General features: G+C 41.7%; 1 protein-coding gene across 1 annotated transcript; it reads right to left on the bottom strand.

Annotated features, from left to right (window-relative positions):
• Positions 1 to 2311: 2311 nt before the first annotated feature.
• EBAG9 (estrogen receptor binding site associated antigen 9) lies at positions 2312 to 24242 on the bottom strand. Its single transcript, XM_083361244.1, has 7 exons — positions 24033 to 24242; positions 19007 to 19104; positions 16736 to 16814; positions 16447 to 16605; positions 9872 to 9979; positions 7578 to 7669; positions 2312 to 2827 (listed from the first exon to the last, which is right to left on the bottom strand). The coding sequence occupies exons 2-7, from the start codon at positions 19087 to 19089 to the stop codon at positions 2707 to 2709; spliced, it is 642 nt and encodes a 213-aa protein (XP_083217370.1). The 5' UTR covers positions 19090 to 19104; positions 24033 to 24242; the 3' UTR covers positions 2312 to 2706.
• Between the last annotated feature and the right edge of the window lie 310 nt (positions 24243 to 24552).

Below are 24552 nucleotides of genomic sequence, written 5' to 3'. Positions count from 1 at the left end.
AGAGAGGATGAGACTCACCCATGAGACATTCCTGAACAAGGAGCTCTGAGAACACAGGATTCCTATAAGACTTCCAAGCTTTTGAGTTTGACAAGCACTCAAGAACTGGGTCAGCATGCTATATTAAGATACTGGAGTAATTCATTCCAGGCAAGAATAAACAAATGCTTATTTTTCTCTTTAGAGAAATCTTACTTCATATTGATTTATGATAACCTTATATTTATTTTCAGAATTATGGATGCTTGGCCTAGAAGCAATAACCCGTTACCAAGTAATAAAAGTTTATTTATAATCTTGTGCTATTCCCTATTTGCCTCCAATATTTTTATTTATTTAAAAGGTTTATATGGTCACCAGTGGTGGGATTCAAATATGTGAACAACCGGTTCTCTGTGTGGATGCCGCTTCTAGAAGTCCATTCTGGGCCTGGGTAACAAAAAATTAGCTATCGGTTCTGCCAAAGTGGTGCGAACCAGCTGAATCCCACCACTGATGGTCACCTATCTTAAGCAACTCAGGGCAGCTCACAACATAACCATAAAAAACCCACATAAAACATTGAAAAGATCAGACAAAAACAAAAGCTTTAACTATTCCCTACTGCTCCTCAGTAAGCTACAATGACCCTTGTTTCATTCCTTTCTGTCCTATCCTGAGTAAAAAAAACCAGGTCTTGATGGCCTTCCCAAAAGCTAAAATGGGGAGGGGGTTAAATTGTTGGGGGGGAAGGGCATTCCATAGGTTAGAGACAGCCATGTAAAGGCACCCTTCTGAGGCCCTATTAAGTGGAAGGATTTCAGGGAAAGGATCTAGATTAACGTGCCTACTGTATCTTATGTAGAATTTGACAGCCAGATATTCTTAAGATAGAGGTGGTTCTGCAAATAACCAGGTCCACTGCCATGTAAGGCTTGTAAGAAAACCAGCATGTTGGATTGGACTCAGAAGGAAACTGGGAGCAGGTGCAGCTCGTAGAGGTCTAGGCAAACCTATTAACACCTAATACTGTGCACACTGATGCATTCTAGACCAGGTGTAACTTCCAAGTGTCCTTCAAGGGCAGCCCTATGTAAAGTGCACTCCACTCTAAATGGGAAGTAACTAAAGCAAGAGTGATCATGAGCAAGGACTCTCAGTCCAGGAAAGGACGCAATGGGCATACAAGATGTGCAAACTGCCACTTGCTCATCAACCAAAAGCTACGAGTTCAGGACACCCAAGTTGTGCGCCAGCTCAGTCCAGGGGAGGACAACCCCATTCAAGTCACCATTGTTTGAGGGGCCAAAAACCTAGTCATTCCATCTTGTCAGAGTTGAACCCACACAAAATGTCACAGCCTCCAAGGACTTGGACAGCAACATAAAAGCATTACTTGCCTAGCCCAGGGTAGAAATAACTGACTATCTTCAGCATACTGATGAGACTACACCCTATGCTTTCAGATGACCTATGCAGCAGTTTCACATAGATGTTAAAGGCGAAATACACAAGCCCTAAGGCAACCCCCCATTGCAGGGGTCTAGGGCTTGACCTCTTGTCTATCAACTGGAAGCAATAAGAGACAAAAGGAGGGTTTTGCTGGGAACCATATCACATAAAATTGTCACTTAATTTTTCCCTATTTGAAAATAAGCATCTAATTCTGAAACAGATATGCCAGAGACACAAAGCAAAAAAGTCAATGTCACCACAACTGGCATTTACTTTCTGCATAATGCTGTCAGTTCAGTCAGCTTCTTCACAAGATGCATTACAATACCAAGCACTTGTGTCAGAATCCATTTATATCACATTCATAAATGTATGTTTAAAACATTATCTCCCCGCCATGGATTCTGCCATCTCCCGAGGAAGGAGGAGCGCATGTGGATCCAGCCTGCCTTAGGTTATTTCAAAGACCAAGAGAAACCTTTTGAACTGGGGGAACAAAGGGGAGGGTTAGAGAAGGAGGCATCTGGCCTGTGTCTCCATTTGAATCTGTAAAGGAAGAAGGCAATAACCGTAAAGATTCGAAGTTCCCTTTTTCCCATGAAAGGGATGACATGAAGTAAAATGATGGGGGGCTGACCAAATGGGGTTGAGGGAAGGGGGGTTGAACCGGGAACTCTTTATAAAGTTTCAATTTGTAAAACAATACCAAGTCCCGTCTTGTATTTCCACAACAAAGCATGTCCTAGTAAAAATTCCTTTTGGACTAGAACTGACTCCAAGAGTTTTTGTTTTCCTAAGACGTGGATTGGGGTGGGTCCTGACAACTTGGTATTGTAGCAAAGACAAGAATTGTGGGAATGAGCAAAAAAAGCAAGACTTTGTTTAAAATCATTTAATTAGTCTTTTCAGTAATAAGCGTAATAGACAATAGAATAGATTGCCATCATTCAATTATTTACACCTTTTTTTTTACTTTAGCTTCAAAACAGGCAGCTGAAGAGTTTACGTAGCAGTATCTCTTTGCAAGGAATGCAATGCAATCCGGCTTCAGCACAAAACCCCAGCCTGTCCTAGAGGAATTGTGTGCAATGAGGCTTCTGTCATTTCAACTGTCCAGCTGAAGATACACTAAGGAATTATGAACTGTTTTTCCTGGATGTCTTCAAAAATGAAACGGAAAACTTTAGTTCTATTAAATACTGAGATCATTAGAAAATGGTGCAATGCTGTGGAAACTGAATTCTCTCCCTTTGCTGGCATTAACAAGTGGCATTAAGACAACTTCACACCGATTTTATTCTGTTCTTTCTTCATTAACCGCTGTACTTCTTTCTCCATTTTTTTCCTTTGTTGCTCAGCTGCCCGTTTTTCTCTTTCTGCCATTTTCTGCTGCCTGAAATTTCACAGAAAATACAGAATTAAATGCTCCTCGAGTAACTCAAGATCTTACAGTATTATAGGCATTTCCTGAACCTCACTCATATTCTTTGCTTATACTCAGCGTGGAAATGGACTGCCAAATACCTTGTACAAATGACCCAAATAATCCATTAGAAGGTAGAATAAGCTGAGCACCATTTAATTTTAAAAGTAGAATCGTTACTGCTTATTAAGCTACGAAATGGTAAACTGAGCTCTATCGACGTAACTTTCTGTGTTCAGTGACCACCATCCTGCAGGTTTAGATGGAACTCCTCCATTGGGCAATGTCCAGCAGATCACAATATGCCCAGTTTTCTACAGATATAATTAATAAGCTTATATTCTATCCAACGTTTAGGGGATTGCTGTAAAAGCTATTAATTGGGGAATTTGACCATTTCTGCCATCATGTATGCCATGTGTTACCTTTTTCACCTGCAATTTAACTTTACAAAACACACCCTCAAAACTCTTTTGATAATTACATTTTTAAGTACATCACTGTTAGTTTGAAATACAATTATGTTCTACATTTTGAGCTCGGTTTTTGATGATATATTTACTTACATACTGCCCTTATTACTTGACAAATAACTTAAGGCAGGGAACATATCCACCACAACTTCGTCCTCCTTCTGTTTTCCCCACTGTTAGGTGGGTTGGGCTAAGAGAGAGTGACTGGTTCAGAGTCACCCAGCTGGCTTTCACAGCTAAGGCGGGACTTGAACTCACAGTCTGATGCTTTTTAGGCTAGTGCCTTAACCTCTCTAGACCAGGGGTGCCAAACTCGCAGCGTCAGGTGTCGTGACTTTTTTTCCATTGCCGGCAATGGGGTAGGCACAGTTTCAGCATGATGCATCCGGCCCGTGGGCCGGCAGTTTGACATTCCTGCCGGCCCGCAGAAAGAAAAACATACCTTTTGTTATTCACTTCCACTAGTGATCTCACTAACTCTATGGGAGTGGAGTTGGATATTGTTCCAAGAAATACTTAGGCAGCACTAGAAGATACAGATAGTCCTCAACTTACAATAATTCATTTAAAAACCATTTGAAGTAACAGTGGGGCTGAAAAAAAAGTGATTTACAACCAGTCCCTGCATTTATGACCATCAGTCGCATGATCAAAATTCAAGTTCTTGATGACTGGCATGTGTTTACAGCAATTGCAGTTTCCTGAGGTCAGGTGAGCACCATTTACAATCTTCCCAGTGGACTTCTGACAAGCAAAGGCAATGGAGGAATTCAGATTCCACTTAAAGACCATGTGATTCACTTAACAGCCATGGCAAAAAGGTCTTAAAATCAAGTGCAACTCACTTAACCACATTGCTTAGCGACAGAAGGTCCAGTTCCGATTGTAGTCATAAGTCAAGACTCCCGGTACAGAGGGCCACTCTCTCTTATGGCCCAAATTCTCAAGTCAAGCCTTTCCAAACACCTGTTGTTGTAGGACTACAATTCCCATTATCAGAGTTGTAACCCCACAATTGTAGAACCAAGAAAATACTTTTTTTGCACACTACATACATAGGATATAGAATTCACGGACAGAATCTAATGATTATGGCAGTTATTAAAGGGGGAGCATGACAAATTCAGACAAGAAGAGGCTATTTAAGGACACTAATTGTGATGGTTGTTTACCACTTTCTGAATGACAGGCAACGTGCCAAAACTTCCCAAACAATGAGCTGGTAACTGCAATAGTTGGGAGGACTAAACAGACATATGGAATAATACAGCAGGGCTGTTCTTATGTTTTCTCTGAAATTAGGAACAAATGCTCTCAGGCCAAGGACATAACATTGTTAATAAGAGCTATGCTCAATGTGTATGTTGATAAAACACCTTCAAGAGCCTGAAAAGATGCAAGGCACTTTACAAGGGGAAGCTAGAATGGATGAGAGTAAAAATGGCCATTTGTTCATTTACAAAATTTATAAGGCCGCTCAAATGTTAGCTCATTTATGATTCAGAGCAGAATACATCAGTTACAATAAAAAGCAATTAAAATCGAACAAAAGAAATATAAAAGCCATTTAATAAGCCACAATAATACACAAATTGCCTTTTTTACATAACTGCCATGTAAAATTTAAAATTTATAGAATAACAAATTAAGCAGTGGAAATCTGTAAACAATAACCTGATACTTGAAACATAAGTCAGTTATAGAATTCAATTTAATTTGGAAACCATAGAAAATGTTATTTTTTTTTAAAAAAAATTATGTTTGTATTGATGTTTGTTTTGCTTATTCCTTATCTTTTCTACCATGATCTTAAATACTCATTAAATAAATAACCCCCTTTTGGGAATTTTCTGTTTGTTTTGAGGTTTGTGTCCAAAGCATACTGTCTTTGAGGAAACAATAGATTTCAGCTTTTTAGCTTGATTTTACCATGGCAAAAATTTCACACAATGTCTAGCATTAGAAGAAAGAGGGTAATCTTCAAGCAATGCCTTCTATCCAGGACTCTAAAAGGCAATGTTGGCTGTCTGCTGAGCCCTCTGCTGGCTTGCTTGTGGGTTGTTTTTAATGTGAAACAATAGTTAGTGGATATATAATTACACTCCCATCAGACTATTTTCTCTTAAGATGACCAACATAACAGAGCACAGAAGAGAGCGTATGAAATAATAAATCAAGGAAATTAAAGGCATGAAAGAAAAAACAGGAAAGTAAGTATAATTAAAACTAGTTTACACCAATCCCATTCACAATATATATCTATTTTTGTAAACTATCAAAACTATCCACCTTCTACCAACATGGCATATTTCATACACTGTCTTTTGTTCTTCAAACTACTTACTTTCCCCCCCACCCGAAAGATCTCATAAACTATATATAGTCTTCCTCTTCCTTTAAACCTATTCATTATTCCTTGGTATATTTCTTTTACAATTTGATCCTCACTTATTCTCCTTATATGATCAAAGCACCTCAATCCACATTTGAGTTTATTCATTCTTGACTCTGTCTCTTTTTGTTTTACCACATATATTTCTTAATCACCCTACTCCTATTCTATTCAAGTCACTGTTTATATATCTCCTGTCATAGCCAAGTCTCACTTTCCTATAATAAACTGGCCAGAAGCAACCCTCTGTGCTTCTTTCAATAAACATACATTCCTTGAAATACATATACTTATTATCTTTCAGGGTGCCAGAGAGTGATAAGCATCTTATCAAATAGCCATACAGACTTTGTAAATTGTTAAATTTACTACTTTCAGCTCGGAGGTGTTTCTTCATAGCATCTACATAAAAACATCATTTAAGCATTTCAGCAAAGCAGATCCCATCACTTCCACTTCTGAATAGCTTTTTTATTGGGGCAAAAAAGGAGTCTTCAAAATAAAAATGGAAAATATGAAAAAATATAGAATATTTTTTCCCCAAGTCCTACCTCTCATTTTTGCCATGCAACAGTTTCATGAGGAAATAGTAGCAGTCAAAATTTTGCATCCTTGATGCATGGGAATGCAGTCTTAACAAGCAGTATGTAACTTTATATTGTGGCTAAGTGTTAAATAATAACTGAGCAAAGATTTCCCACTGACTTGAGTACTCTGCATTTATCTCCTTATTTATTTTACTGAGCTTTAAGGTGCCTCCCATTATAAACAACTCCGACGGAGATACATCCCAAACTCCTTAAATTGAATTAAAAACAATACAATAAAAATATAAGACATGGAAAACTGAGTTCAATCCTCTACATAGCCAAGATATTCTCCACCAGTGCCTTACCTACTTGCCAGACTTCATATGAGAATCTTTATGTTTTACCAGCCTAAGCTCTTGGTAACAGAATTGGGACAATAATTAGAAGACTACCTAATATTTGGAAAAAATGTTAAATTATTATCCTAGCAATGACAGCACTCTTTAAGAGCAAAGGGCTGCCAAACAGAGAAGGTGTCAATTAGCATCACCAACAGCTGACATGATTTGGCAGCAGAAGGCATGACACATCTATTTCAAGGCTGGCAGAAATCCTCACCAGTAATTTTCAGATTCAGATGAAGTGATTAACTGCAGTTTCTCCAATGGAAATGGAGAGTTTGAGAAGTTTTAGAGTAGGTTTGCACTGTAAACTTCTTCACATTTTTCAGAATAAAAATCTGGTTCAGACAGGCAGTACAGTGTCTACGAGCATCAATGTCTGCTTAAGAAAATCTTTGGTGCCCATCAGGTTACCTATGATATCTGCTTCTTCTTTTTTTAAAGAGCTTTCTAAAAAACATAAATAGGTGACTTCCTACAAAGCAAAGCAGCACATCCTGTCATCCTGTTTATTTGCAGGAATGACAATGAACTCCACCGGATCTAATTGAGATGGCACAAAATACCCTGAGAAACTGATTTGCCTTCTTGTAAATGGGTACTTGGTGATATATCATGCTAACAATTGTATATTTCCTTTACTGACATACTTCTAATTGTATCCTCAGGTCAAAAAGAATGATTTGTTGACATAAGCTTAAGTTCAAACTTTAATTAAGGTTGTTAAATACAAAGGAAAGCTAAAGGCTTTAATGTGCTCTTACTTCCATGCCAGGAGAGAGGGAACAAAATTCACATTATGACTTCACTGATCGTATGATAAACTAGGGTTTGTCGTTATATCCAGATACAGTCACAGTGAACCTCCTCTGAATCATGGTGGATGGATAAGTTATAATCAGTTACAGGATTCGGTAAAGTTACCTCAGAACTTCTTCTGCTTGCCAGGAAGCATCTTCTTCTTCTTCCCAAGCATTTTTGTTTTCCTGCCATGTCTCCAAGTCTCCTAGTTCTGGCTGCAAATGGAAATTAATTAGTATCTCCAAAATACTGTTCCAATTCAAAATTTTGGAAAACATTACTTCCTTCCTTATTCCTGGAAAGCACTGAAGAGAGACTTATGGGCAGCAATTTACTTTGAACGAATTCACTGTAATACAGGGGGGGGGGGGAAACCAACACACTTTCAAATGCTAGCCAATACTTTCTTAATTAACATGTTCTCATATAACTGTTACAGGCAGTCTTTGGCTTAGGTCCATTTGTTCAGTGATTGTTGAAAGTTACAGCAACACCGAAAAAAATGGCTTACCATTGATTCTCAAAGTTCTGGCCATCACAGCACCACTATAGTCACGTGATCACAATATGACTTCCTAGCTCACAATCATAATATCATAGGAAGCCATTGGCACATGGCTGCCATTTGTAACCTTTCCTACCAGTTTCCCACGAGCAGTTGGTGGGGAAGCCAGCATGGAAGGTTGCAGGTTGTTCTGGTAAGTCCCCTAGGCTTTTCTGTGCTTGCACCACACCATTCACCCCATGGTCTTCCTGCACTTATGCAACACTCCTCGCCCCACAATCTTGCATCACTACACCCTCCACATGGTCTTCTTTCATTCACACAGCACCACACGCCCTATCCTACTGGGCTGGTGTAGCACCACACCCGCCATCCAATGGCCTTTCTTCCCTCCCACGGCTCCCTGAATCCGACAGTCTTGCGTCACTATAACAGCCCCCCTGTGGCCACCACATATCTTGGGGTTATGACTGTAAGACCGTTAGGATTGTTGTCACTAATCAATGTAGTCACATGACACCATTCTTTATGACTACATTGCTTAGTAACAGCAGTCTACACTAGTAGGTTCTTGGCCATCATCCTCCCATTTCCTAATTCTTGGTAAGATAAGCATATTTCTTTTTATTATGCTTAAAAATTAGGGGATTGTGCCTATTAACTGCATAGGTGGGACAACACAAAAAATGCTTTTGCAAAACATTCCAAAATTCCAATTATTCAATGTCCTGTTGTTCTTTCAAGTCAACTTCCTCTCTCACCTTCACATATTTGGGTACAAGAGTAAATGTCTGAGCTTCCCAATATAAACCCATACTTGCTCATCAAGATCTATTCTATCATGTTCAATTAAACATACTTAATAAACTAATCCACCTGTAGTTTTTGCCTTTGCTTTTGCTCTCTTCACTCTATGGCAGGGGTAGGCAACCTTGGCTCTTTTATGACTCGTGGACTTCAACTCCCAGAATTCCTGAGCCAGCCATGCTGAGGGGAAGGGAGAGGTTTCCAACCTGAGCCACGCTGGCTCAGGAATTCTGGGAGTTGAAGTCCATGAATCATAAAAGAGAACAACAAGGGCATTCTATGAGAACAACAAGGGCATTCCTTTAGTTGTCAGGCACATAGCAGCCACATTAAACAAATTACAGAGCCAGTTCATAGATAAAACATTTCCATACATTAATATTTCTAAATTATACTACCTAATTCTGCAACCTTTCATTTTTTTAATATTGCCACATTTATGACTTCTTTTTTATCAATTCTTTTTGGATACTAACATATACAGAATTTTTCATTTTAGTCTTCAATATAACACTAACAGTTCCAAACAAGTCTCTAAAATATCCATTCCAGCATCCCATCACTTAGATTTTGTTCCAAATTATTTCATCAGTTTTATTTTTAATTTTATTCAAATAGTTGGCATATTGATCTGAAAATTCATAAAAACCAAGGAAGGGGTTAATTTCAGGTTACGTACAAATGATAAAAAGCAAGTTGAAATAGATAAATACGAATACCTTGGTAGAATATTTAGTAAACGTGGGAGAATGAATGGGAAAAATTAGATATGCAGATGTTGATTGAAAGGTAATAGGTAATACATGATCTATGGTAAGGGATAAAAGTTTATTGAAAGAAGCAAAAACTTATGTATAGAAGAGCATGGTTTTTAAATAAAAGTGAGAATTTGGAATGACAGGTGAAACAGGTAAATTCATTAGAGTACCTAAGACAACAGTATGGGATTTATTTTTACACAACTTAAGGCTTTATTAGATTACGGCTATCAATTTGTCTTACCTATTTCCCCCCTCTCAACCCCCCCCCCAACAGCTAGTATTCCTTCTTTAAGACATTCTGGAAATTACACAAAAAAAATATTTACGATAAAGAAGTTACTTACAGATTGATGAATAAAAGGAACATCTGGTGTAGCTGCTAATCTACTTGAAAATCCGGCACTACCATCTTGGTTGCCAAAATTTAAAGGTTCACGTTTTTTAACAATGATCTGAAAAGCATGAATTGAAAGTAGTGATTTGCAATATTGCTATTATTAACAAATAAAATTGGAAAATTTATTAACCCAGCTATAAAAACTGATGTCACGCAACAAACAATGCCATGTTCGCTGTTTCACAGATGTTAACTTACATTTCCGGCCAGTGCAAGACCAGCAGTGGGCCTAAACCCTGCAAGAATTCCCCATCACTTTTTTCAATCAACCAAAGCATCCTTAGCTCTGTCAGCTCAACCATTTGATTTCTGGTTAGCAACTTGGAAGTGGCACTGGCTGCAAGACCAACTCCTCTCTCTCTCTCCATGCTGCTCTTCTGACATGGCTCCTCTTAGGGCCCTATACTTAGGCTACCAGATCTAGACTATAAAATCAGACACTATAGCAAAAGCTCTTTTCACTGTTACCTTTGGGCACCTTGATTTTGCAGGCTGAATACAGAAGTCCAATGACGACTGTTAAAAGCACGAGGCCAAAAAAAAATGAGGATAAGGAGAAGACCAAAAGGATTTTCTGTGCTTCTAGGCCCCAGACCCCTTGTTCCCTTGCCTTCACTACAATTAAGCCACTGCTTTCTACCCTTCTCTTTTTTGGCCACCAGGGGTCAGCCATCTTCCTGAGCTAAGTTTAACTCCCTGTTATAAGCCAATATGGAAAGCATTGCTCTTCTTACTTTTTTCATCAACCCATAAGTATAGATGAAAAGGAAAAAAAGTAATTTGTTTAAAAGGAGCAAATGCTTCTGTGCTGTTAACATCTACAAAAGAGCCTTGGTGGAGCAGTGGGCTAATGCCTCCTTAAGTAACACCAGCTGCCTGCAATTAGACTTAATTTAATTTATTTTAATTTTATATCGGATTGTTTTAAATTTTGCCTTGTAAACCGCCCTGAGTCCTTTGGGAATAGGGCGGTATATAAACCAAATAAATAAATAAATAAACTCCCAGAATTCCAAGGCCAGGCATACTAGCTGAGGAATTCTGGGAGTTGAAGTCCACAAGTCATAAAAGGGCCAAGTAACACCAGCTGCCTGCAATTATTGCAGGTTCGCATCCCACCAGACTCAAGGTTGACTCAGCCTTCCATCCTTCCGAGGTAGGTAAAATGAGGACCCAGATTGTTGGGGGCAATTAAGCTGACTTTGTAATAATGCTGCTTGGGGGGGAAGCCCTAATAAGCAGGCATATACATAGAATGAAGGCTATTGCTAAGCACATTGATTTGTGCTTCTTAGATTGTAAGCCGCCCTGAGTCTTCGGAGAAGGGCGGGATATAAATGGGATTAAAAAAAATGGAAAGAAAGGGACATTTGCAAGCTAAAGATATTTGCAGGCTTATTTGCTTCTCGGATGGTCCAATGTTGTTTTCAAAAGCTTAGCTGATTAGTAGAATATATAATCCAGACTGTTCAGAATTCTATACCCTGAAATGTGTTAACTTTGCACACAAACCTAGCCCTAATTACATGCAATATCCTTATTGCCTACTTATGGTAAGGGATAGGACTCAAACAAACTGAAGCAAAGCCCTTTGACTCTGCACATTTGCTTGCATGGAATAGGGTTGTCCAGCTGCTTGATGGAATGAGGTGGGGCTTTACCACAGCATCAGTCAGAAGAAAGTTGGCAATGCAATCCTGCAAAACCCTCAAACAAAAATGTATAACCTCACTCGATCCACATAACTTAATTCATGTGTAGCAACCAGTTTTCCTTTCAAACTTTTTTCTTTAACCTCACCCTTGATTAAAACTATATGGCTCAGCACATAAACTTATTAAAATGGCTGGGAAATTATGTTAACATACAAGTCGTTCAATGTGATTACACTTCAAATGCAAAGCAGAAAGGACGAAATAATGCAAATTGTTTCTTCATTACACGTATATATTCTGCTGTACTCCCAAAGAATACAAACACAAAAGTCAGTAAAGTCTGATGCAAAACTGAAAGGAGAAAATTGTTTTCTGCTTTGGCAGTTTCACTCAGATTCAAGTCTATGATGATGAATTTATATTGCTCAAAATGCTGTACCTCTATTGGATACGATTATTTTTAAACTACATTAGTTAACTACCGTATTTTTCGGACCATAAGACGCACTTTTTCCCCCAAAAGTGGGGGGGGGAAAACGAGGGTGCTTCTTATGGTCCGAAGGTGATCCGTATGGCCAGCCCCAACCTCTGCAAGTGGAGCACAAATCGGCACGTGCTGAGAAACGCCGATCTCACGCTCCTGCACTCTCCCTCGCTCGGTTTCAGCTTCCCTTGCTACAAGAGAAAGCAGGCTGAAACGGAGTGAGGAGATTAGTTTAGTTTAGTTTTAGTTTTATTGGATTTCTATACCGCCCTTCTCCCTAGGGACTCAGAGCGGTTCACAGGGCATATATAAATAGGTATACAAAAATTAAAAGAGAATTAAACCATGCCCAATTAAAATACAGCAATAAAAAATAATAAAACCAGTTAAAAAACCCATATTCCCCTTAAGGCCAGACCAGCTAACTCGAACAAGTGGGTCTTCAACCCGCGACGGAAGGATCGGAGGTCCGATGCCATCCGGAGCTCAACCGGCAGTTGGTTCCATAGTGCCGGGGCACCCACAGAGAAGGCCCTCCCCCTGGGGGCCACCAGTCGACATTCCCTGACTGGAGGCACCCTGAGGAGGCCCTCTCTGTGGGCACGCACAGGGCGGAGGGGAGTTGACGCCGGCAGCAGGTGGTCCTCGAGGTATCTCGGACCCATGCCATGTAAGGACTTAAAGATCATAACCAAGACTTTGAACCTCACCCGGAAGACAACTGGTAACCAATGCAGCTCGCGGAGCAAAGGTGTAACATGGGAGTACCGGGAAACTCCCAAGACAACTCTCGCGGCCGCATTCTGTACCAGTTGGAGCCTCCGAGTGGTCTTCAAGGGAAGCCCCATGTAGAGAACATTACAGTAGTCTATGTGAGAGGTCACGAGCGCATGAGTGACCGTACACAGGGCATCCCGGTCCAGATAGGGCCGCAACTGGCGCACCAGGCGAACCTGGGCGAAAGCCCCCCTAGTCACGGCTACTATATGGTCTTCCAGGGTAAGTCGTGAATCTAGGACTCCCCCCAAGTTGCGAGCCCTATCCACGGGGGGTAAGAGCTCACCCCCCATAGAAAGAGATGGAACATTTTGAATGTCCCGGGATGCCGGAATGTACAGCCACTCAGTCTTGTCAGGGTTGAGTTGAAGTCTGTTCCTCCCCATCCAGACCCGTACCGCCTCCAGGCAACGGGACATCACAGCGAGGGCCTCACTGGGGTGGTTTGGGGTCGAAATGAAAAGTTGGGTATCATCAGCATATTGATGATACCCAACTCCAAAACCACGAATGATCTCACCCAGCGGTTTCATGTAGATGTTGAACAGGAGAGGCGAGAGAACCGACCCCTGAGGAACTCCACAAACGAGAGACCTAGGGGCCGATCTCTGCCCCCTGCCAACACCGACTGCGAGCGTCCCAGGAGATAGGAGGAGAACCACTGAAGAACTGTGCCTCTCACTCCCAATTCCCTGAGACGCCGCAGCAAGATACCATGGTCGATGGTATCGAAAGCCGCCGAGAGGTCTAATAGGACTATGACAGAGGAATATCCCCTATCCCGAGCCCTCCAGAGATCATTCACCAGAGCGACCAATGCCGTCTCCGTGCTGTACCCGGGCCTGAAACCCGATTGGTAGGGGTCCAAATAATCCACTTCATCCAGGACCAGAGGGAGCTGATGCGCCACCACACTCTCAACAACCTTCGCAAGAAAGCGAAGGTTGGAGACTGGATGAAAGTTGTTCAATACAGCTGGGTCCAAGGCAGGCTTCTTGAGGAGAGGTCTCACCACCGCCTCCTTCAAGACGGTGGAGAAATAACCCTCACTCAAAGAAGCAGATATAACCGCCTGGAGCCAGCCTCGAGTCCTCTCCCTAGCTGCATAAACCAGCCAGGAAGGGCACGGGTCCAATAAACATGTGGTGGAGCTCAGCCTCCCCATAATCCTGTCCACTTCATCAGGGGTCACAGAATCAAACTCTTCCCAGATAACATTGACAAGACCACCCGTGTCCTGATCGCCAGACTCTGCCCAGCTGGAGTCCAAACCGGTCCGAATCCGAGCGATTTTATCCAACAGATGTTGACTAAATTCCTCGGCACGACCCTGCAAGGGATCCTCCCTCACCTCCTGATTAAGAAGTGAGCGAGTCACCCTAAACAGGGCGGCCGGGCGATTATCTGCGGACGCGATGAGGGTGGAGAAGTAATTACACCTCGCCACCCTCATCGCTGCGAGATAAGACCTAATATGGGTTCTTAACCGCAACCGGTCGGATTCGGATCGGCTAGACCTCCAACAGCTCTCTAGGCCCCGTTTCCGACGCTTCATCTCCCGGAGCTCCGCGGAGAACCATGGAGCTCGCTGGGATCTGCACCGGGTCAGGGGCCGCAAGGGTACAACCCGGTCAAGTGCCTCAGTGGCTGCCCTTTCCCAGGCTTCCACTAAGGCATCCGCCGAGTTGTGAGCAATGGAGGCAGGTGGGGACCCCAGCGCCGCTTGGAATCTATCAGGATCCATTAAGCGTCTGGGGCGGAACCATCTAATTGGCTCCGTACCCCCACGGCAGGGGGTGGCAAAACGGAAGACCAGCCGCAGGAGGTGATGATCGGTCCATGACAGGGGCATAATAAATGGAGAGCCCCCACCAAGATCATCCAACCACCGTCCAGATAAAAAAATCAGGTCAAGGGTGTGGCCTCCCTCATGAGTAGGTTCAGAAATTACTTGCGTCAGGTCCATGGCCGTCATGGAAGCCATGAACTCCCGAGCTAGCTCAGATGAACCTCCCAGGGATGGTAGATTGAAGTCTCCCAAAACAATAAGTTTGGGAAACTCAACCACCAACCCCGAGAGGATATCGAGCAGCTCGGGCAGGGCTGCCGCTGCGCGACTAGGCGAAATGTACACCAGCAGCAAGCCCAACTGCGCCTCAGAACCAAATCTCACAAAGAGAGACTCACACCCGACTATCTGAGGAACGGTGGTCTCCCGCGGACATAAGGTCTCCCTCATAGTCACCGCCACACCCCCACCCCTACCATGAGCTCGTGGCCGATGTAGCACCCGGAAGCCTGGTGGGCAGAGGTCAACCAAAGGGACCCCACCCTCTGGGCCCAACCAAGTCTCCGTGATGCAAGCCAGGTCCGCGTGCTCACCCTCAACTAAATCCCTAACGAGGGGAGCTTTGTTAACCACGGACCTGGCATTCAGGTACACCAGCCGGAGCTCAGGAGGCTGCACATCCTCGCTCCCGGAACCTCGAGGAAGAGGCAGAGGGTCGGAGCGCCTCACCGCTTGCAAATAGCGGAGACGGCCCTCCCGGTAACGATACGGCCCTCTGTCTATCCACCTGCTGCCATTCCCCGTCGTGGGAATCGGTAATCCCACGACCCGCTCATGAGCCCCGGAGACAACCAGGAATGTGAATTGGCTGATCTCGCGCTGCTGCAATCTGCCTCGTTTCAGCTTGCTTTCTCTTGTAGCAAGGGAAGCTGAAACCAAGCGAGGGAGTTTGCAGGAGCGTGAGATCGGCCGATTCGCATTTCTGGCAATCTCCCTCAGTTTCAGCTTGCTTTCTGCAAGAGAAAGCCGGGCTGCAGGGCCGCCTCCGCGGGTACTGCTCTAATGCAAAGAGGGAAGGACAAAGAGGGAGGGAGGGAAGGAAGGAAGGAAGGAAGGAAGGAAGGAAGGAAGGAAGGAAGGAAGGAAGGAAGGAAGGAAGGGACAATGGGAGAGGGAGGGAGAGAAAGAGAGAGGGAGAGAGAGAGAAGGAGAAAGATTTTTTTTCTTGTTTTCCTGCTCTAAAAACTGGGTGCGTCTTATGGTACGGTGCGTCTTATGGTCCGAAAAATACGGTATATAAGCTATCTAACTGGGCCACAGATTAAAAAATGTCATGGTTGACTCACTACACACCCCTGCTCACAATCAGACAACAGAAACAGGGAGGGAGGATGGAAGGTACTGAAATGCAAGAAAGGCTTGAGAGGGCATTGAGGAATGCAAGTGAGCCATCACAGCATGGGACAGTCCCAACACTCCAAGGTCAAATGCTGGGAAAACTTTGAGACGCTCAGATTTTTTCCAAAACAAAATGAATGCAATTGATTGGTGGACAATGAACAGTGGGTAAGTCCAGGGGAAAAGGGGGATTTTATCTATGCTGGTTTTCGTGCGAAAACTTTAGAACTGGCTTTGCTACTTCTGTGCCTGTGTGGATTTATCAGTAAAGTTATACTCTTGGTAAAATAATGTCCCAGAAGTTTCTTTTGCTGCATTTACCAAAGGGACGGCTGACAGAAAACAATTTTCACTGCTAAATAACAACCACATTGGAAGGTAATATAGATTTTAGACTGTTGTCAGTGCTGAAAACCTACTTTCTGTGTTTTCCTTATTGTTGGTGTCATGTCCTTAAAGTAATCAGGCTCCATTTCTTCCAATCCATTTTGTTGATTGGCTACATTGCCATTACCACCTTCAATTTTCACACTTGTAGGGGCATCTTCATCCCATGAAGACCAATCTTCTACTTCTGGCTAAAAAGAAAAGGGAAAGAGTTCCATTCTTTATTGGCCATCTAATGTGCATAATGCATAACCTATTTTTATTGGGTCATTAGGTAGAATTAATTTTAAAAACTGATATCCAGATCATTCAATATATTACTTGTTTAGGAACAGATGAAAAATCCACAGTAGTTGGCAAAGTTATTTGGTCTCCACTAAGCTTTCGTCCTCTTCCGGTCCTGAAAAACAAAAGTTTCTTTTTAACTCTGACACATTTGATAAAAGTGAAGTTGTAAATAAGAAATCATTTCAAAGCTACGTTAAAAGTTAGAATATTTAAAAAGCTTAGCACTTTTCGTGAAATTTAAACTACAGAGAATCCCCAACCTATGACCATAATCGAGCCCAAAATTTCTGTTGCTAAACAAGACAGTTATTAGGTGAATTTTGCCTCATTTTATGAGCTTTCTTGCCAGTTGTTAACTGAACCACTGCAATTGTTAACGCTGTTGTTAAGTGAATCTGGCTTTCCCATTGACTTTGCTTGTCAGAAGATCACAAAGGGTGATCACAAGATCCTGGGATGCTGCAACTGTCATAAATATGGGTCAGTTGTCTACTGTCTAAATTTTGATCATGACTATGGGGCTGATACAATGGTTGTGCGAAAAATGTTCATAAGTTAATTTTTTCATTGCCGCTGTAACTTTGAATAGTTACTAAATGAACTGTTGTAAGTTGAGGACTACCCATACTGATTAACATCCTAATTTAAGAATAAAACCAATAGTTCTATTTTCCAGATCTTTTTCTACCAATTTAAAATTCAAGGCACTACCAATTTAAAATTCAAGGCATTATCCATATTATTCAAGGAATTTTTCACTAAGATAACCTTCCTTTATAAAATGATGTAATAACAAGAAGTACAGTAGAATCAACATTTAAGAAATAAGCTAACTTTAAGAAAACAACTTGGTATTTCTATAAAACGGTACAGATTACATTATGGTATGTCAATTATCACATTCATGCACATTTAGATGGATTCTCCTATAATATGTAAAGAAACTCTGACATTTCCCAATTGAAGAGATTTACATGCTTGAGTGCTTCTCAGTACTAAAAGCATGTACTCCATTTTATTTCTGCCATAGCATATAAAAAAATATGCATCATTAAACTTCCAAATCCTGCAGATAGGTGGAAAAACTAGCATGCATGCTGGACATGCATATTTGAAAGGGTAAAACATTATTAAAAAATAGTGTAGAAAACTGTAGCATATATTTATAAAATCAAAACCTTAAGACAGGGGTGTCAAATTGCTGGCCTGCAGGCCGGATGCGTCACGCGGAAGGTGCGCCCACCCCACCTCCGGCAAGGGGGAAAAAGTCACAATACATCGCGACACATCACGTGACATGGCGAGTTTGACATCCCTGCCTTAAGAGGAAAGTAACTTTATAAAGACAGAGAAAACAGTATAAACAAAAAGCAGGTCTGTCAGAAAGTAAGGAAAAATATTCCTGTTCCAATCATCAGAATTTTCAAGAGAAATTGTCATTCCTTTTCCTTTACAAATCAAATCAAATATTAGATTCTTTTGCCCTAAAGATTATAATCACTACTAATGCAGCAAAAGTGCTTAGAAAATAAAAGTTAAACGTTATTACATGTCTCTGCATTGTTTCTGTTGTGATAAAAACTAAACAAAAATGAATATGTGGTTCCTTAGATCTTTAGAAATTATTTTTACAAATATTTTCTGAATATATATTTATTCCTATTCCTGTTTAACAGAAGTAGTATCTATAATTTCAGGCAACAATTCACAGCAATTCTCAAAACAGTACAAAACTTAACCATAGCAGAATACTAGTATTACATTACTATCTGTCCTTCTTTATATTATTTAACGTAGTGGCTTTTTCCTTACTGAAAAATATATATTATTTTTCCTTTTTTCTGAATACTTGAGATATATATTAATTCAATCAATCACTCATTTTATGTATGCAAAGAAAGAAACACACACTTACAAAACAAGTTCTTGTATAAATATTTGTATTATACATATTTATTTTTAAGTGGTAAAACTAATCACATGACACTGTAGTGTTCTGTTTTTCTAAGCATTATTATATCAGTTTCTTTAGCTACACAAAGATACTAGAAAGGACATTACTATTTTTTTTAAAAAAAAATCTCAATGCAACTTCAAATTATGTCACTTCATTGTTTAATGAAGGAAGATTCCACTTCATGTTTGTAACCATTTTAAACCTTCATATAAAAAAAACTACTGAAGGAATACTACATTCCCCCTTCCCCAATTTGAAACACACACAAAGAAAATTCTCAAGAGTAATGAGGTAGAAATCTTAGAGGAAAAATCAGAGCAAACTCACATGCAACATTTGATATTTACCTGCAAATCAATCTTTTTAAAAAAGATAGTACTGCTACCAAGCACGTACAAATTTTAAATAGACGGAACTGTGTAATTGCCATGATGAAAGACTTCACCTGAAAAAGAGGGGAAAATATACTGATAACCGTAATGCTATCTGGATGCTTTTGCAGCCATAGGTGCTGAGAGGTCTGCACATACATTTCAATGTAGCTACAACTACGACTTAAAATGCATATTACTAACAAAGATCAAAAGGAAAGTATGGTATTCATGAACATCTAATGCAGTTCACAGTGCTAGTCTGCAAGCAGGATTGCTATATCCAGATATCCCACTGATTTTTAAGAAATCAAGAATACTACTGGAGTGAGTGTGTGTCTGTGTATATATATATATGTGTGTGTGTGTGTGTGTGTGTGTATATATATATATATATATATATATATATATATATATATATATACATATATACATATATATATATATATATATATATATATACATATACACACACACACACACACACACACACACACACACATATATATATATATATATATATATATATATATATATATATATTCGTACTGTGCTAGACCTCAACAAAAACTGTCAAAATCTATAGACATCTAAAGCACTTCAACAATGGAAAATGTTTTCTTTTCCTGACAAGGTAGGCCAGCAAGTTAGTTGGTTAGCTAGTTTCAGACCTGGGCATAGCACAGAGACGGCATTGGTCGCACTGGTGAATGATCTCTGGCGGGCTCAGGACAGGGGTTGTTCCTCTGTCCTAGTCCTATTAGACCTTTCAGCGGCTTTTGATACCATCGACCATGGTATCCTACTGTGGCGTATCAGGGGGCTGGGAGTGGGAGGCACCGTTTTACAGTGGTTCTCCTCCTACCTCCTGGGCCGCTCGCAGTCGGTGTTGAAGGGAGGACAGAGGTCCACCCTGAGATCTCTCGTTTGTGGAGTCCCTCAGGGGTCGGTCCTCTCTCCCCTCCTGTTCAACATCTACATGAAGCCGCTGGGTGAGCTCATTTGTGGTTTTGGGATGGAGTATCACCAGTACGCTGATGATACCCAACTTTTTCTTTCCACCCCGACCCAACCCAGTGATGCCCGCACTGTGATGTCCCGTTGCCTGGAGGCGGTCCGGGTTTGGATGGGGAGAAACAGGCTTCGTCTCAATCCTGACAAGACTGAGTGGCTGTTCATACCGGCATCTCGGGCTGACCAGCCTTCTCCATCATTAACGATAGGGGATGAGGTATTACCCCCCGTTGATAGGGCTCGCAACTTGGGAGTCCTCCTGGATTCACGGCTCAGTTTGGAAGATCATATAGGAGCCGTGACCAGGGGGGCTTTTGCCCAGATTCGCCTGGTGCGCCAGTTGCGTCCCTATCTGGAGCGAGATGCTCTACGTACAGTCACTCATGCGCTCGTGACATCCCGGTTAGACTACTGCAATGCCCTCTACATGGGGCTGCCCTTGAGGACCACCCGAAGGCTTCAACTGGTGCAGAATTCAGCCGCGCGAGTTTTGATGGGAGCTTCCCGATACTCCCATGTAACACCTCTTCTCTGTGAGCTGCATTGGCTTCCGGTTGCCCTTTGGGTGAGATTCAAGGTGCTGGTGATGACCTATAAAGCCCTAAATGGCTTGGGTCCGGACTATCTAAGGGAACACCTGCTGCCGGCATCATCTTCCCATCGTCCTGTGCGCCCCCACAGGGAGGGCCTTCTCAGGGTACCGCCGGTTAATGAATGCCGGCGGGTTATTCCCAGGGGAAGGGCGTTCTCTGTGGGTGCACCTGCACTATGGAACCAACTACCCACAGAACGTAGGACTGCCCCTGACCTTCGCTCATTTCGCCGGGACCTGAAAACTTGGCTCTTCGATCTGTTTGGTCCAGAATGTGGGGTTGTTAATTTAACTGGGTTTTAGATTTACTCTTGGGGCTTGAATTTAATTGTTTTAATTGTTTTTAATTTTTTGTATTCATGGTTTTAACTGCCCTGTAAACCGCCCTGAGTCCTATGGGAATAGGGCGGTATACAAATCCAATAAAATAAATAAATAAATAAATAAATAAATAAATAAATAAATAAATAAATAAATAAATAAATAAATAAAAAAACCTAAACGTGGATGGTTTGGGCATGATGCGCAAGCCATTATGCTGTACTCTTTTTGCTTCCTTTTCCAAATCATATTGTGATCTATTCCATTTTCACATTCTCATTAGCTTTCTTTGATATCCCAACTAGGTGCATTACAGTTAATACTAATGAGAATGTGTCTCTGAACTAACAAGGAAAAATCATTAAAAAAACCCTAATTTGGATGAAAACTGTTTGCAGAAATATTTGTCCATCAGAGGAAAGAAAAGCTCCAGGAAAGTAGATGATGGATGAATAGGATCAAACTATAAAATATAAAATAGTTTGAGCCTATTCAAATAGAAAATTTTCAAAGCTAAACTATATTTTGGTTACAATATCTGCACTTTTGGCTACAATGTCTGAACTGGTTCAATATAATGAAGATTGAATTCAAATGTTAGGCTTCTTTCAATGTTAATTGAAAAGGTTGCTTTAAAGCAGTTCAGCAACAGAGTGGCAAAAACTGTGTTATTTCTAATACACCTTGGCAAAGTCTCAAAAAAATATTAGATTGCTTGGGCTCATATGTATCTGTGTGACACTATTAGTCAAAGAAACAACTAGTTCACAATAAAAAGCTACTTTTATGGAAGTCTATTTTAAAAAATATGCTCCAAACTATCAAACAAGTTAAATGACACACAAAAGATGCTGTTGCCTAATGTTTGTTTCCTTAGAATCAACTACACAGGGAAATCCCTGCATTTTCTGAAGTAGTTTATCACTGCCTCTTTCCTAGGGCTGAGAACAAATGACTGGCCTAGGTCATGGAGCCACCTTTGTGCCTAAGGCAGGACTAGAATTCAGTGTCTCCAGATTTTTAGCTTGGTGCTTTAATCACTACACCAAACTTGCTCTTCTTCCTAAAGCTACAAGAGCAGTAAATTTTGAGTAAATGTTTTTTATAAAAAACCATATATGAACTGTATGCATTATATCTTTTTCAGTGTTTTACATGCATAGATGGGCAAGTACTAGATATAATACATTACTAAATTATAAAGTTCCATTTAAATTCCTGCTTGCAAGACATCTAAACTATAGTATTTATGTGGTGTTCTTTCTATTCGCTCAGTTCCAAAATGTTTTTTCAAGTTTGATTAAAACACGAATCTCTGAAATGTATTTTACTCTTAACTACAGTACATTCTTTGTAGCTTTCTTTCACAAGTCTTTCATCAGTTTATTGCAGCTATCGCTTTCTCATATGCATTCTGTATTTCTGCCATTATTTTATTTCACTCTTTTCATTTCTTTCCTTTTTCTGATCTACTTTTCAAAAATCAACTTACTTTTCTTCCCCCTTCAACTAACCTATAAATACCTACTTTCTAATTACCTATATAACGGCAAATATCTTCCAATACATATTTTTGAGCTTTTCATATATAATTAAATCTGCAGATTCACTTCCTTGGAGTACTCAATTCCACACACAGAGAAAACGTATGTTAATTCATACGCCATGGTCATCACCAGAGTGATGGCTCTGTTCAGCTCAGGCTTTTATATACAATTATTTTAATAAAACAGAGGAGTAGGTTACTAGCTTTAGTCATACACACGCTAGTCCTTCCTAAAGACAGCACCAGTCAGTTTTGATACATTTAGTCTAGTGTGCTACACAAGCAACCAAGTTTTATCTCAAGTAGACTCACATTTCTATATGCAAACTATATATATATATATAGAGAGAGAGAGAGAGAGACTACCTAGCAAGTTAATATACTGTTACTCACATCCCATCAACTAGCTGGTAAATGCAATACAGTAGATAGGAAATATAGCCGAGAGACTTTTAAAATCCCTTTCTAAAGCCTTATTCTCAGGATACCGCAATTTCAAGTATTTGTCTCAGAATTTGTGAGAATGAAACCAAGCTTGTCAAACACAGGCTTCCCCTTCATAAGTTGTATGTATAGTTTGAACACCAGAGGAATTAAAAGCTGAACTCTTCAGAGGGGCCAACGTTATTCTCAAAGGCCGCTGGGAATATCAGAAAAAGCAAAGTTTTGCTCCTGGGGGCAAAAAGTGCTGGTGAAATGAAGGAGCAGGGGGGGGAGGGAAACACAGCATGGCAGGGGTCTTCAAACTTGGCCCTTTTATGACTTGTGGACTTCAACTCCCAGAATTCCTCAGCCAGCAAAGCTGGCTGAGGAATTCTGGGAGTTGAAGTCCACAAGTCATAAAAGGGCCAAGTTTGAAGACCCCTGCAGCATGGCCACGGATATTACGTTAAAATCAGCTTGCATGAGAGAAAGAAACGGAGAAACTTTGTTCTAATATTTACCCTTCTCTTTCCCACAGAGGAAAACAAATCCAACCAACCAACCACAGAAAGCCTACCAGCTAATTTTTAAAAAAAGAAATAAAAAAAACAAATGCCTAAGTTTGTTTGGAAGATACGTGTCCTACACTGTCTTCTTTTATGTGGTTTTAGTTTTGGTAACGGTAGAGCAGCGTTTCCCAACCTTAGGAACTTGAAGATGCGTGGACTTCAACTCCCAGAATTCCCCAGCCAGCTATGCTGGCTGGGGAATTCTGGGAGTTGAAGTCCACGCATCTTCAAGTTCCTAAGGTTGGGAAACGCTGCGGTAGAGCTTTTGCACTGGAATATAACGCCCCCACCTCGAAAGGTCCGTGGACAGAAAAGCCACGTTGGGGCCTCCCGGAGGCTCGCTTGGAGGGCAAGGCCGCCCACGGCCGGGAAAAGCCCGGACAACCAACCAGCCGTCGCCTCATCAGGACTCCGACGGGAGGGAGGAGCGAGGAAGAAAGACCCGCCCGTGCGCTTTCTTCCCCGGGAGGGGACGGAGAGGAAGCGGCTCGAGGAAGGCGACTCCCGGGCAGGGGCGCTCGCTCCTCTCTCGCTCACCTTGTCCAGCGCGGAGGCGAGCGGACGTGGAGGCGACGCGGCTCAAGCCGAGGGACAGCCGCTTCCCTCGGCGACCGCGACTTCCCTTCATTCAAGAGAGGACGCGGTGGCCTCCGTCCCAGCCGCGGCTCTTGGCTCCTCCATGGCCTCCCTCACCGGCCACTAACGGCTCCGCCTTCCTGTCACCCTAGAGACACCAGCCCCCCCCCCCCTTGCACCTTGCGCCTGCAGTCGCCTCTTCCGGTCCCGCCCCAATACTTTTAAGCCAACCGGGCTCGGCATCGAGGGAAGGGGTGGGGGAAAGAACCGGAAGGACGGGGGTTCCTGCGCAAGCGCAGAAAGCTTAAGCCCGCTGTGCCGACGGGGGAGGGGAAAAGAGGAAAGGAGAGGAGGTGGAGCTTACGAGGCAGGACCGCTTGGTCACGTGATCTGGGCGTTCCGCCTGCCTTTCGCGGTTCAGTTAGGAAAGGTTGAGGGAGAGGTTTGCGCTGGGCGCGTCTGAAACGGCCTTTTCCGTGCT

The sequence above is a fragment of the Vipera ursinii genome, assembly GCF_947247035.1.
Source record: "Vipera ursinii genome assembly, chromosome: 3".
NCBI classification, from domain to species: domain Eukaryota; kingdom Metazoa; phylum Chordata; class Lepidosauria; order Squamata; family Viperidae; genus Vipera; species Vipera ursinii.
The sequence above is the reverse complement of the archived record's forward strand: the minus strand, read 5'-3'. Positions and strand labels throughout refer to the sequence as shown.

Coding starts and splice junctions, on each gene's coding strand:
- EBAG9 (XM_083361244.1), bottom strand. CDS start 19,089: ATGGCAATTACACAGTTCCGTCTATTTAAAATTTGTACGTGCTTGGTA. Junction 9,980..16,446: donor CAATAAGGAAAACACAGAAA/GTAGGTTTTCAG, acceptor CATGCTTTTCAG/ATCATTGTTAAAAAACGTGA. Junction 2,828..7,577: donor CAAGCAGAAGAAGTTCTGAG/GTAACTTTACCG, acceptor GTGAAATTTCAG/GCAGCAGAAAATGGCAGAAA.